Genomic DNA, 15,366 nt, shown 5'->3' with positions numbered 1-15,366 from the left:
GGAAAGATTGAGAGAGCCTATTTATCAGAAAGTGTAGCGATAGAATGAGGTATAACAGTTTTAAATGGAAAGAGGGTAGATTTATACTAGGTACAAGAAAGAAATTATTTACTGTGAGGCTGGTGAGGCACTGGCACAGGCTGCCCAGAGAAGCTGTGGATGCCCCATCCCTGGAAGTGTTCAAGGCCATACTGTCCGGGGCTTTGAGCAACCTGGTCTAGTGGAAGGTGTCCCTGCCCATAGCAGGGGGGTTGGAACTAGATGATCTTTCGAGGTTCCTTCCAATCCCTAAACATTCTGTGATTCTGTGATTTTTAAGGTCCTTTCCAACACAAACCATTCAATGATTCTATACAACTGTTTATTTTTCTGAACTGAAAAATCATTATAGTTCCTACATCAATAAACTGAAATCTGGTTAATAAAAGGCATATTCTGTTTCCCAAGGTTACAGACTCCATAAATACACATGAGTAGAATTTTGTGCTCCCATGGACTACAATAATGAGAGCTATAAGAAAAGCAGATTAGTACAACACAGTATGCCACCGTTTATTCAAAGGTAAATGTCTACATCAAGAACAGAGATCTGCTATAAATCTTGATAAACTAGATCTGAACAAGTGAAGACATGCTATTTTGCTTAACATGGGCTGTTTAGGAAGCATGCAGCTGTACAGTTGCACACCGAACATCTGCAGCCCTTTGCACAGAAAGATGTGTTGGCTTTCCTAAGTGTTTATCTTAAAACCAATAAATTTGTTGCAAAGGCTCTAGAAAAAACCAGAACAACACATTCTTGAGATGATACTTCACTGTTAGTTCCAAATGTTTGTAAGACGATGTACAGAAGGAGCTGTTATTTCAAGTTTTATCTCTACAGAATACAACAAAATACTAATGGAAATTGAGAAGAGTTAAAGCAATCTAAGAAATAAACATTAAAAAGTCATGTATGAAGCATAATTTTTAAAATAGAAAGGACTGTTCAACTTCTTTACTTTGTCTATTACCTGCATTTGCATCTTATTAAACAGCTGATAAAAACCTCCACAATGGAAATCTTGGCATCACTTGCCATAAAACTGAAAGCCAACTGTAACTGTGAGCACTTAAAAGTACAAAAACCATAAAATTTTGTCTTATCTTCCTATGGCAAAGCACAGTTTATTAAATAAAATAATAAAATTATACACCAAAAAGGTGCTGATTTTTAAAAAAGCTTAAAATAAAATGTATGTCCTAGCCCCTAAGAGTACTGGTGCTCTGTTATGTTATAAGGTAAACACGTGGGTCATGCTATATATGAAAGGCTTCGAGGCGTATTCTCTTTGGATCTTCTGGATGTCTCAGGACTATTCCACATCGCAGCAGCAGCTCAATATAAGGTACCCAGAATGAGTCATTGATTGTTACATAGGGTTCATGTGGTGTGTCCGTTAATTTGCTAACAAGAATCTGGAAGACAAAAAGGAAATTAGGAAATTTAGGAAATTAACAAAACAGCTAAATTTTTATCTCCTTAGGGAAATTTGTACAAATTATTGTAATGAGACACTTACTTAGGCAATATAAGAAACACAAGCCTACAGGAGAAGTGCAAGACCTGGCCAAGGTAAAAGTAAAACAAAGAACTTCCCATTAACTTCATTACAACTTTTTAAATGTAAAAATTAGAACCTGAATTCTCCTTTTATCCAGACAAAGCTTTTTACTATCTGTCAAAATTCTTAGTAGATTTTAGATAGTGTGACTGTAAATATCTAAAAAATCTGCACATGAAAGTGGTAAATCCTTGTATAATTCATCTTTAAATTGGTATCTGTTAATTTAAGATTAGAAGCATTAAGTAAGAGGGAAAAGCTAGATTTTTGGGAATCGCCTCAAACTATGAATTACTATCAACAAATAGTATTTCTCCTTCAGTCTTTCAGATTTTAGCAGAGAAGAATGTCCATCTTACAATTTTTCTAAATCTCATCTCACTGATGAGCTAAAAACATATCTATCTTCTTAGACTGAGAATTCTTTTTTCCTGTATTTTGTGTCATTCTGTAGGTAATGTTTGAAATAAGCTTGCACCTTCGAAAAATTAAACATCATAGTCCTACTTTAGCTTCATTACGCTTGCAAATCAAATCTTTCTGCTTATCTCATAAATGGATTATCCAAATTCTTAATATCACTTCATGTTTAGGCATGACAAGCGAGCACCTTACAACAATTCAGCTCCTTTTGATACTTTCTCAACTCTTTGTTCCTTATCTAAATACAGAATTAGTTAGTGGAGTTAAAAACAATCATCAGTTTTGACATAGTTTTTCTGTCTTGGAGACCAAGAATATGCCCGTATAGTATTGCTCATGGGGAATACTTTACACATTATGGATTAAATAATATTACCCACCCCATGGTGTTCTCTCCATATTCATTCCAGATATTTAATCTTGCTACTCAGAACTTCTAAATGTTATAGCTTTCCCAGTTTCAGTAGGTACCAAATATTCTGTCTCTTTATTGCTGAAGAAAAGCTCAAAATCTGCACTACCAGATTTCACTCCTTTTTCAATCACTGCTATTTAAAAAAATACTGTTCTTTTTCAGAACATTCAAAATAATTGTTCCAATTTACATCTTTTGTACTTATCTGCTCCGATTTTGAGTATTTAGTCCAAATGCACGATTTTAGATGAATTGTTACTTAGTCTTTTTCTGACATTTGATATTCCAAAATAGCCTTTATGGCTGTAACCTTACATACATCTGTATTGTAAACAGCCTTTCAAATCTTAAACTAGTTCACTAAATTCTCAGGCAGAAAAGAAAAATCCTCCAACTGTTTACAAGGAAAAGAATTACTATATTTGTAAAAAGTTACAGCTCATTACTGCGATGAAAATTAGTATAATAAAAATTCTGAGGCTTGCATGAGAAAAGAGCTTACTGCTTGCTTACTACTTACAGTAACTTAATGAAGTAGGTACTGATATACCTAAATAATATAAATGTACACAGCTGGCTTGTCAAAGTGGATTTATTAAAATGTACACTTTCATTATTTAACAAACACATGGATGGGGAGCCACGGTTAGGAACACATGCACTGATTGTAATTCTGTGAATGAATTACATTTGTACAACAGCAAAGCCTAAATCTGTAATTATAATACAACAATGACTTTGCATGTCTCCTTAAGAAACTACTATCTGTATGCAAGAAAACACTTTTGAAATTTAACAGGCACTTGAAGCTAGAACCAAGTTGCTCAACAACAACAAAAAAACCACCTCCCATAAAACAAAGATAAGGGACATGGACAGTTTATGCCAAGATAGTTAACATTAAAAATAAGCCTGAATTTTTGGAAGTAGTTTGTTCTTCCAAATGGAAATCAGACTTTACATGGATATGTTCACATTTTGAGATTAACAATATCAGAAAAATATGAAGGGTAATTTTAAAGCACTAGAAGAGCTTTAAAATTTTAATTCCATAGAGAATGTGGCTATTTTAAATTCTGATCTATTTTCAAGCTCTGCCTAATTTGGCATTAATAGGCATGCTGAGATACTTGAAGCATGTTAAATGATTTTAATGATGTAAGCCCAAAGTCTGGGCTTTAAACTCAAGTACAACAATGTCATAGTGACCAGATCATAGCATCTTAATACCAGAAAGTTGTTATTAATCAAGTTTTCCCTCAGGAAAAAACTTCTTTCCCCAGAGAGGTCTTACACATAAGTTCTTACAACTGTCTGAAGAGTGAGGATTGAGGAGGAATAGGAAGTCTCATTTCAAAAGCTACATTTAAGACAAGAAGGAACAATGCTAGTGAAAACATTTTTTAATGCTCCTTCAAATTTATGCTTTGCAATTCAAATTAATAAATTGCACTGTGATTAAAATACGCACTAAGCAATGCTGGCATACTTATAAAAATCAATTAGAAATGCATGAAACACATTAATTTGATTTCCTCACATGAGAAGATAATCCAGTTAATACACAAGACTACACATTAATTGGTAATTTTATAACTGTTATTGTATTAATTTCAGAAATACTTTTATTGAACAGTATAAAATATAGCATGAAATGGAACAATTCTTTTTCTATTAAGTGTAGCATTTCTCCCCTCCCATGAGCCACTAAGGCTCCCAAAACTTCTTTAAAATAATAATTATAAAATTAAGAAATAAGGGATATTAATTCTCCAGCTTAAGGAGAAAATTTAGTTATCTAAACTATTCCCACATCTCTTTTAAAAAATTGGGGGTTTAATTTGATAGGAATTGAAATAGGAATCTGACATAACATTCTTAAACATTCTGCTTTTCAATTAACTATCTTAACCCTATGTCATATACTGTATTTTATCTTATTAATATATTATAATCAGTTCTCAGCATTGAAAAATCCCTCAGATGTCTATGTAAAAAAAAATATTACCTCTATGATTTCATTCAGTGTTATCAGTTCAGCTGGCTGTTCAGAAGGATTCTGCAAAGATAACCACCCCCCCAGCCGAATTAAAAAAACTCAAAGCTAAATAGTCAGGAAAAATGTTAATTGACAAAGAAAAATAATCACACAATTATTTGATTGCATAGTATAAAACAGTTGAGGACTTTTACTCAGATTTATTCATGATAGAAATACAATGTAGTACTTAAATACACCAGTTCAATATCATATACATTATATATAACATTTTTTGAATTAAGTATTTTAAAATATTAATCTTAAGTGATCATAGTGTATATACCTAGGTTTACCTTTAAATAAAATCAAATACATATTTATAATGTAGTACAGTGCAACCCATTCTACAAATAAGATCTTGTAGGAAAAAATAAAATTATTTTGTGAACTTTAGAAGAATGTTTACAATGCACATTTGACACAGCTTGACTTCAATTCATAGTGCCTTGATATTTGTTCATGATGTACTAATGAATATTTGTTTATTCTTACTCTGACTTCAATTAAAAAACTGGCCAAGCTTAAGAAATAGAATCATTAAAAACTGGGGGAAAAAAAAAGAAAATAAGTTATTGATATAATTCAAAAACAACCTGTTTTCATTTGTAGCAAGCAAATCAAACCTATTTGCCTATAAAGTGATAAGGATTCCTTAGGGAGCAATGCCAACAAAACTGCTTGTTCTGTTGTGTGGTGCACCTGATTACTCTAAAATTATTAAAAAAATATATATTTTAAAATTTTAAAATGAAATGTTAAGGTTTTAATTGGATATTAGGAAAAGGTTCTTCACCCAGAAGGTGCTGGAGCACTGAACAGGCTCCCCAGGGAGGTGTCACAGCCCCAAGCCTGACAGTGTTCAAGAAGAGACTGGACAACACCCTCAGACACATGGTGTGAACTGTGGGGTTGTCACATGCAGGGACAGGAACTGGACTCAATGATCCTTGTGGGTCCCTTCCAACTCAGAACATTCTATGATTCTATGAATTTTATCCTTTTTCCCCATCCACTTCACATTCAACAAAATAAAGCAGAAAATACAGAGCTGGTGACTGCTTACTCAGCACTGCTGTTGAACATCTCAACTTAAGTCCTAAGATATAAACAGCTATGCAGCACCTTAGACGAATTCCACTTCTGGAACAGAAGAATATAAGCAATAAAGAATTTGTGAAAGGCAAATTTGGATTTTTAATAATCCAAAGCAAGTTCTGGCTTCTTTTGTCCAGTCACAGTCTTAATATTCTCACCTTCAGAAAGCCACAAACCACAGAAAGCAGACATGCTGCCTACTCCATGGAAACCTTGCAAACCATGGAGTTAAGGCTCAATAATGCCTGTCTTTCTGTCTTTATCTTGATACTAGGCTGAGTGAAACACAATAAAGATGCTTGAAGATGGCTGAATAAGATTTGAAAATGGTCATCATGCCTTGAAGGTTCCAATTGTTATTTTTATGTGCAAAATATACACTTCTGTGAAAAAACAGGTTGTGTTTTTTTAAATAATATTGGGTTTTACCAGTTTCCAAGCAAGATTAATCCAAGAGGATGCAAATATAGAAAATGGGCATCCTGAGGATAGGCCAGGGAATTGAAAAAAAAATCTAACAGAAGAAAAAAGTTTTGCTAGTTCAATTACCAGAACAAAGAAAGAGGGTATAAGATTGCTGTCTAGAAATAGATCAGGAAGAATAAATACAAGAAAGAAAAAGAGCTATTCTAAGGACAATGCTGGCATAAGAATATATAGATCTATATTTAACGTGAATAAATTGAAACTGGAAGTTAGGAGTTTCTGACCAGAGTACTGAGGTACTAGAACAAACTCCAATAGAAACAGTAGTAACAAAAATAATTAGTTTTAGAATGGAGCTCAATGATAATATTATAGAAATTATATTATGTGGTTGTCTGAAATAACAGGGAACTGGATTAAAGAAATCCTTTATATTATTGTATTATTAAATGTATCTGAAATAAAAATCAAACTCTGCCTTTTCTGTAGCTTTTTTGTAACTATTCTTTCAAATAATAATGGTAAAAAGTGTATTTTTACTGCAGACTTTGAATTTATTATGCAAAATACTCTGACTGCCTTTTTTCCCTAAAGTTTCACATATTTTTTGGCCTAGTTTGCCTGAACAGAAACTGATGGCTAACATTCCAAACTACATTGTAATTATAAACACTTGTCCTTATTATTGTTCCAAAAACATTGTTAGACAATTAAAATTTGCTTTGCCAAGGAAAATATGAATCCACTTGCCTAGTCCAGTGAAGAAGGAAGTGGAACAATCTGGAGTGAACCCCTCACCATTTCCAAGTTTGGCACAGCTTGCAGTTCAGTAAGAAATACAACACATTGCTATGCATCTCATTGGGTAAAGGATACATGCATTAAAAAAGAAAATACCCAGCTGGGAACAGCATTAAATAATATAAACGAACCTGAAAATACCAATTTAACCTACAGAATCAACTGTAAGAAATATACTTATTTCAAAATATAACTGCAAATTCTATACTAGTGACTTTAAAGAGATATGGCATCTAATTAAATAGAAACTGAACATTCCAAATTTAATAGTTATTGAGAAAACCTTACCTTGTTTGCAGCAATTCCATCTTTCCTTGGAAGGGGAAAATGTTCTTCTATGAATTTATGCAAAGTATTCAAGAGGTCTTTCTTAGATGTCTTTAGTTGCAACATCTTATTTTGTAGTTCACACAATAACTCCTTTTTTGAGCTAATACTAAAAATATAGAAGTACAATATGAAATTCAATCTAGTAATTAAAAAGTTCTTCTTAAGTAAAAAAAGAGCCTTACTTTCTATTGTTTTAAGTTCAGCATCTCAAATCACAGGATATAAGCAGATAGCAGTGTTTTCCGTGTTTCAAACATGAGTTACTGAGTTACTATTTGATCTACTTAACAAAACAAGGGTATGTTCTAGGAGTTTGCTTGCTCATTTGCTTTTGTTGATATTTAAGTTCTTCAACATAAAAACTCAGCACTGCAGAAATACCTTTCTTGGGAAATTTCTTCATCTTGGGCTTTTATCTCGTGTTCAATTCGATTAAGAACATGTAGTATCTGCTCCTGATCTTCAAGCCACTGCTGCTCTCTTTGAAACATAAAAAGTAGGAAATGGCACAAAATATAAATAGTTTTTCTGGATAGTAAAAAACAAAATAATGTGTGGTAAAAAAGCTTACAGCACCCATAAATCCAAATTATTACATTACCTTTTCAGATCTTCTTCCAGTCGCCTATTCTTTGACGCAACTGTTGACAGCATCATTTTAAGATCATTCTCTACTTTCTGCAACTATAAAAAATAAAACCTCCAGTTTGCAGATAGTCCAGCCTGTAGTATTTGTTCTATGTAAGGTTACATCTATAAATCTGGTAAATAGGGCCAAAATTATCTGTAATTTCTTAAGAAACATGGTTATATAGTGACACATTGTTTTAAACTCCAGTTGGAGCTATTTAAAACATTACTGTCACAAGCTGCTCATTAGTGTCTAATTGAAGCTCTGTAAAACAACATGGTCAATTTTACCTGAAGCAGATTATGGAGCACACACATGAACTACTCATCTGGTGGAAGACTGAGGAGAAAACATCTAGAGCACCAGAGCTGTGCAGTCTAAATCATTGCAGCTGCTAATCCCTGCTAATTGCACCAACATAAAATGTATAGCATTGGACTGAGTCAAGTCTTTCCTTAGTGTATTATGTTCTACAAAGCAGTATTTCTAATAGTTTACATGTCTAAAATACAAAACTATGATTTAGACGTATTTTGTCTCCATCTATATAAACTATGAGAATTTCAATCTTTAGCTCAAAGAAATCAAAATTTTGAAAATATTCTACAGAAGGGAACACGCTGTATACATCTGAAAAAAATTCGGAATCCTCAACAAAATAGGCCACAAAATGGGATATCAGATCAAACATGCCATAGCACGAAAGTCAACTGAAAATATATAACCAAATAACTTGTTAATAGTGTTAACAGTGGCTGGATTCCCTGTTGTGAGTGATACTAGAGGGACACAATCTGCTAGGAAGAAGAAAACCAGAAAGTATTTTAAAAGACATAGCCAAAGGAATATTCTCAGGTCATGTCACATACATATGTCCAATCACTATACTGTAAAGCTACCGCTAAGACATTCTTGATTTGGTCTTTCTTCCAAGGCTGGAAGAACTCAAAAATTTATTTTTAAATTATGGTCACAGAACTCTAAATCTAAGAATGCTCACTTTTTTGTGTAACACATAATGTTCCATTATTTTTTATCGAGTATGGAATGCAATATGTAAAAACTTTTTGTTTAAAAGATCGATCATTACAACCACGAAATTTTAGTAGTTATAATACACTAGAAAACATTAGAACAACAACAATGCCTGAAGAAACATACACAGTATCTTAGCAGTAGTCCATCACAGGAGTAGTCATAGGAAAATGCAGGAATTCTACATACTTTCATTTTTTTCAACATTTTTAGAATTATCTTTCAACAAACAAAAAGTCTTACCTCTTGTTTTCCTAATTTTACCAGTACATCCGGATTGGTAGAAATTACTGAAAAATAAAATGAATATTTTTTTTTTTTTTTACATTGGGTGATATAGACTTGTTCATACTGAAAAGCAGCCTGGCTAGAGAGAAACTTGTGTAGCCTCTAAAAAAAGTAGCTTGGCTGCCAGCAGCAGCTTAACCACATTTTGTGGTGTCCTGCTGGGCTAAGCTACTGTCACTTTTCAGCAAGTTAAATTAGACTGAAAGAAGTGTGGTATTAAAGTTTCTGAGTTATTTTTTATACTGGAATTATTTTAGGTACATAATACTGAAATGTGAAGTCCACTCATTCTCCAAGATAAGCAAGCCTGATTTTGCCAGTGGAAGAGATTCCACCAACAACATCAGTGTGGGCAATCAAATTCTTCCAGTCTTGAACTCTTTGTTAAACAGCCTCACAAATGCTTCATCAGGTTTGTAAAACCTATCAGATTTAAATAACCTAAAAATCATGTTACTCATCTTACTGTTCACAAGAACAGCTACATGTAGGGAGATGAAAGGCCCAGCAAGACCAATGTCTTAACTCCAACCCTGAGCAAGAGTTGTACTTGAGGGAAAGTACAGTACTATTCAAGGATGTGGTAATGTTTCCCCAAAATGCTTCTGCAAAAGCTCATGGATTTTCAGAATAAAAAGTGAATTTTTTTATTTGAAAGCCTTCTATGGACTTCAATCAATTCTCAGTTCCATGTCAGCTTGCAGCATCTGCATAAACATATGGCTTTTGAAAAAGTAAAGCATTTGAATTTATTAATAGTAGGACTGAGAGCTGCTCTAACAGATTTAAATCTTAATACGATGGGGATATTTTTTGTCCAAGCTAAGGCTAATCTTAAAAATGATTACTTCAATAAAAGCTCTTATTTTAACAAAAAGAAAAACACTTAACCCTCTCATAAAAGCATTGAATATGACCTAAATACAATTCACTTAATTTCATAAATTGATAAAAGTACTTTTTTTTTTGGTAAGGTAGCTTTATTGGTTTTATCTCCACAAACCTTGAGAAACCCTTGGTTAGTAGTTTTTAAAGTAGTGTTTTTTTTCAAGACGAAATTCTGTGAAACTACTGTGTTCATAATGTTTTAAGTTATATGTCTCAATAAAATCTCCTCTACTTAGGAGAATCACTTTCTCTAGATCTCAACACAAAATTTGAGTAGAGTGCTCCCAAATTTAGCTTATGTTTAAGAGCTGTGGGAGGTAGTGGCTTTTGCAATTATTAGAGCAAGATTTCTTCAATAACACAAATATCCTATGTAGACATGATTTCTTTCCTAGGAGACAAATCACTAACTCTAATTTAGTGAAGGGACAGTGCAGATCTAAGACACTGGGACAACACATTTATGGCAGCTGCTATTGTAAAGAACACAGGTTGCTCCATCTACTATCAGTTAAAGCTTTTTCAGTTATGAATCATTACACTTGCAAAAATCAAATGTCAAACAGAATTGCCTAGTGATATATAGTACAATTACTAAGCAAAATACTTCCAGATGTTAGGAATGGAAAAGCAACTACTATGCATATTTATACAGATACTCATACTAAAATAAGAGGAGTTTGGCAGCATACTGACACTTTGCAAAGAAAATAAAAATCATGCAGAGACCACAACTGTTCTATATGGTTGCTTCTCCTTCCTTATTTTGCAAAGCTAACAGTCAAATTCTGTTTTTATTTCAGCTGGCATAGGGTTAATTTTTTTCCTAGTAGCTGGTGTAGCGCTGTGTTTTGGATTCAGTATGACAATAATGTTGATAATACACTGATGGTTTTAGTTGTTGATGGGTAATCAAGGACTTTTCAGCTTTCCATGCTCTGCCAATGAAGAGGTACATGAGAAGCCTGGAGGGGGCACAGCCAGGACAGCTGATCCAAACTGGCTAAAGGGATATTCCACACCATATAACATCATGCTCAGCCTATAAACTAGGGGAGTTGGTTCTGGGGGCTTGGGGACGAGCTCTGTATCCATCACAAGTGGTGAGCAATTGCATTGTGCACCACATGTTTTATGTATTCTTTTATCATTGTTATTATTTTATCTTCCTTTACTGTCCTATTAAGCTGTCTGTATGTCAACCATTTGTATCCACAGGTTTTTTTAATTCTCTTCCCCATCACACTGTAGGGGAGGGAGTGAGCGAGCAGCTGTTTGTGGGGGTGGGAGCAAGCAGCTGTATGGTGGCTTAGTCGCCAGCTGGGGTTAAACCATGACAAAAAGCCAAATGCTTGTTAAAACATTTTAATTCAGCTGATTTAGCAGCTCTAGAGCTACAAAAATAGTATCAGAAATTGAGAAAGAACAACAGAATCAAGTAAAAACTTCACTAAAATAAAATTTGCATTGTGGAGTCTGTTTGCCAATATTGTGCCCAAAGAAACATAGAACTGCCAAGTTATAACCTCTGAAAATAAAGTTTAAAATTGAAATGCTGACAGACCCTCATTTACAAGAAGTAATCTGGCCATTACTAAAAGCAGAAAACAAAGTAACAAGACAGACTGACATTCATGCTCTATTAGTAAATTGTCTGAGATGAGTATTTCTGCTATTTAGATAAATCCAGATAATGTTTTCAAATGTTTCCTTCAAAACAAACAGTAGGTAGAAAGGAGCCAAGGTGGACAAAGAAGATGTAAGCACAGTAGACTCCTGATTTTCATATGAACATTGTATTCAAATTCTTAGCAGCAACTCTTTTTTTCTCCCTCAGAATGGTAGCCAAAAAGGCAAAGCTTTGGCTGCAAAATACTATTTGCATTATAATACACATACATCATTTCTCTAGTACAAAATTAAGATTTCTAATAATAAATCATATCACCTGGGAACAAGTAATGGTTGAGCAAAGCAAGTCAGCAAGCCAATAAAAGTAGGTCAAGCCCCAAGAATGTTTTTAATCAATAGCTTAATGTTTAAAATAATTACATATTTTAGTAAGGAAACCCAAAATCTCCAGGTATCTTACACGGATAAATCTGTGCTTTCAATTCATTTGCTTTAAGCCAGCAGCTTATTCATGAGCAGCAGCCAAGACTCAGTATTTTGTAAATTCATTCAACGTCATACTTTTGGTCTACATACCTCTAAGAAGCTTCTGGAGCTGACCATTCTTAGAGACAGGCTTACAAAGCACATGAACTATGAATTTATTCTAACAGAGCAACAATATCTATTTATAAGAAATAAAAAGTTTCATTTTTTTTTCTAGCTCATATTATTTGATCACAATAGGCAGCAAGTACATGAACTTTGAAAGAAGCTGGAGAAGTGACTTTAATGTTAATCTGAAAATGCATCCCAGTTTTGCCAAATGACAAAGTATTGGAAATCACCATTTGCTGTCTAAAATGCATTCCTACCATTTGTCAACAACGAAAAAAATCAAGCCTCTCTGCCATAATAATATTCAAATTAGTCAATGCATCCATTTTAAGATTAACAAGTTTTACTGGGTTGAAATGTGCTAACGGGTTCTTCACAGGAGACAAAACTGTGAGTGCTACCAGAATACTTATAGTGTAGTGTAAACTGTTTTAGGAGTCTCCAGATGTGACATCTGAAAAAACAAACTACTTTACTCACACTTAGATTCTGAATGGTTTTATTTTTAGTGTCTGGCCACATCAGCCTTGCAAAGTGAAATCAGTCAGAACTGATGCTTATGTACAAAAAGAATTTTGAAAAACTGAAGAATTCATATATTTTGACTGATAATGCCCAAAAAATATAAGAGCTACCACTTGACTCAGTGGTTTGTACTTCTCGGGATCAATAAACGATCTGGATTCCTTTGTTTTTAAAACAAACTCAAGTGTCTTTTACCACCTTTTCTTGACATGAAATCTATTATTCCTGTTAAATCCAAGCTAGATATTCTATTATGGTGCAATGGGCTTATTGCTGAAGGTTTACTTCCAAGTTTCAGCTAGTACATCACAATACAACTCACTTTTGTGAAGTATTAACAAAAAAAAAATCAAATGAGGTATGGCTAAAAATATGTCTGGGCAAATTATTGTTAGTTTATTAGCAAGACTTACAAAGAAAAAAAAATATATTAGCTTCTTAAAAGAGAAAATGAAGACAAAATCATTTGTAGTTCTGTCCTAAAAAGGAAATACAAATGAAAGATGGAGAAGAAACAATTACAGAAAGGAGAAACCTGAAGCTAAGAGCATGTCCTGGTTTTGTTAAGAACAAGTTTCTCTTTTAGTGAATGTGCCTGTCAGCTAAAGCCTTCATATTAGCTGCATCTTCCTGGAGAACCAGATACATGTTTTGGTAAACATAGCAATGGAATGCAAAGTTATTGATAAGCATGGATGGACATCATGCAAGAGGGACAACGAGAAACCGGTGATCAAGAAACTGACCACCTGAGTAGAACATCCCATTCACATGAATACTTCATATAAAAGTGGGAGATCTTGAGGATCTCATCCCTTTTTCCTTTTTGCTTATGGCCAACATTAGGAGAGGACTTTGCTAGTCGTCCCTGCAAACTGAGGCCTAGTGAGAGACTGAATCCAGCTCCGGTTGGCTGCAGAGTCCAATCCAGGACTTCGGGTGCCGGCTCTGCAGTTGCTGAGAAATTCAAGACTGGTTTTGTATATTTTGTATTATTTTCTCTATTCTTATTAGTAGCATTAGTAAAACATTGTTATTTTTTTCCAACTCTCTTCTCTCTGTCCTTCTTTCCCTCCTGATCGCCTGTCCTGAGTGAAAAGGGGAGAGAGGGGGTCCAAAGGGAGAAGTGGGGAGGTGGAGAGGAGGTTAACAATACATCTGCCACAGTTTTATTGTCAGCCTGCAATCAAAACCCTTGACAGATAATTGGTGCCCAATGTGGGGCACGGAGAAAGGTTTAAATTTGGCACTAAAAAGGGGTAAATTTGGAGATTTTTTTGCTTTGCTACTGCTCTGACATACCTTTCATTTTTCTTGGCACGGTGCCAACTCATAGAGTTGTGATACTTGCGTGTCTGTTTGCTTCAGACATTATTTAGTGTATCACAGTATCACAGTATGTTTGGGATTGGAAGGGACCTCAAAAGATCATCTAGTCCAACCCCCCTGCTGGAGCAGGAACACCTAGGTGCAGTCGCACAGGAACATGTCCAGGCGGGTTTTGAATGTCTCCAGAGAAGGAGACTCCACAACCTCCCTGGGCAGCCTGTTCCAGTGTCTGTCACCCCCACTGAGAAAAAGTTTTTTCTCAAATTTAAGCGGAACCTCTTGTGTTCCAGCTTGATCCCATTCCCCCTTGTCCTATCATTGTTTGCCACCGAGAAGAGCCTGGCTCCATCCTCATGGCACTCACCCTTTATATATTTATAAACATTAATGAGGTCCCCCCTTAGTCTCCTCTTCTCCAAGCTAAAGAGACCCAGCTCCCTCAGCCTTTCTTCATACGGGAGATGCTCCCCTCCCTTAATCATCTTTGTTTCCCTACGCTGGACCCTCTCCAGCAGTTCCCTGTCCTTCTTGAACTGAGGGCCCAGAACTGGACACAATATTCCAGATGTGGTCTCACCAGGGCGGAGTAGAGGGGAAGGAGAACCTCTCTCGATCTACTAACCACCCCCTTCTAATACACCCCAGGATGCCATTGGCCTTCCTGGCCACAAGGGCACAGTGCTGGCTCATGGTCATCCTGCTGTCCACCAGGGCCCCCAGGTTCCTTTCCCCTACACTGCTCTCTAATATGTAATTTCCCAGCCTATACTGGAACCTGGGGTTGTTCCTGCCCAGATGCAGGACTCTACACTTTCCCTTGTTAAATTTCATCAGGTTATTCCCCGCCCAACTCTCCAGCCTGTCCAGGTCCCGCTGGATGGCAGCACAGCCTTCTGGAGTGTCAGCCACACCTCCCAGCTTAGTGTCATCAGCAAACTTGCTGATAGTACACTCAATTCCCTCGTCCAAATCGTTAATGAATATATTGAATAATATTGGCCCCAGTACTGACCCCTGAGGCACTCCACTAGATACTGGCCTCCAACTAGACTCCGCACCATTGACTACCACTCTCTGGCTTCTCTCCTTAAGCCGGTTTGCAACCCACCTCACTACTCTATTTTCTACACCACACCTCCTCAACTTAGCTGTGAGGATGCTGTGGGAGACTGTGTCAAAGGCTTTACTGAAGTCAAGGTAGACCACATCCACCGCTCTGCCATCATCCATCCACCTTGTTACATTCTCATAAAAGGCTATGAGGTTGGTCAAGCATGACTTACCCTTGGTAAAGCCATGCTGACTG

General features: G+C 35.4%; 1 protein-coding gene across 4 annotated transcripts in view; it reads right to left on the bottom strand.

The window, feature by feature from the left end:
* Window positions 1-347: 347 nt before the first annotated feature.
* Window positions 348-15,366, bottom strand: part of CENPK (centromere protein K) — a 54,370-nt gene continuing 39,351 nt past the window's right edge. For 3 of the 4 annotated variants that reach the window (XM_065047480.1, XM_065047481.1, XM_021292224.2), the window contains exons 5-10: window positions 9,045-9,091; window positions 7,737-7,819; window positions 7,517-7,615; window positions 7,094-7,241; window positions 4,451-4,501; window positions 348-1,458 (exon numbers count right to left, since the gene is read on the bottom strand). In XM_065047480.1, coding sequence (XP_064903552.1) covers window positions 1,300-1,458; window positions 4,451-4,501; window positions 7,094-7,241; window positions 7,517-7,615; window positions 7,737-7,819; window positions 9,045-9,091 — 587 coding nt within the window. In that variant the 3' untranslated portion in view covers window positions 348-1,299. Of the gene's footprint in view, window positions 1,459-4,450; window positions 4,502-5,546; window positions 5,624-7,093; window positions 7,242-7,516; window positions 7,616-7,736; window positions 7,820-9,044; window positions 9,092-15,366 lie in introns of all 4 variants that reach the window. The other variant, XR_010469252.1, reaches the window with a different exon arrangement.

Source organism: Columba livia, chromosome Z, assembly GCF_036013475.1.
Source record: "Columba livia isolate bColLiv1 breed racing homer chromosome Z, bColLiv1.pat.W.v2, whole genome shotgun sequence".
Classification (NCBI taxonomy): Eukaryota; Metazoa; Chordata; class Aves; order Columbiformes; family Columbidae; genus Columba; species Columba livia.
The sequence above is the reverse complement of the archived record's forward strand: the minus strand, read 5'-3'. Positions and strand labels throughout refer to the sequence as shown.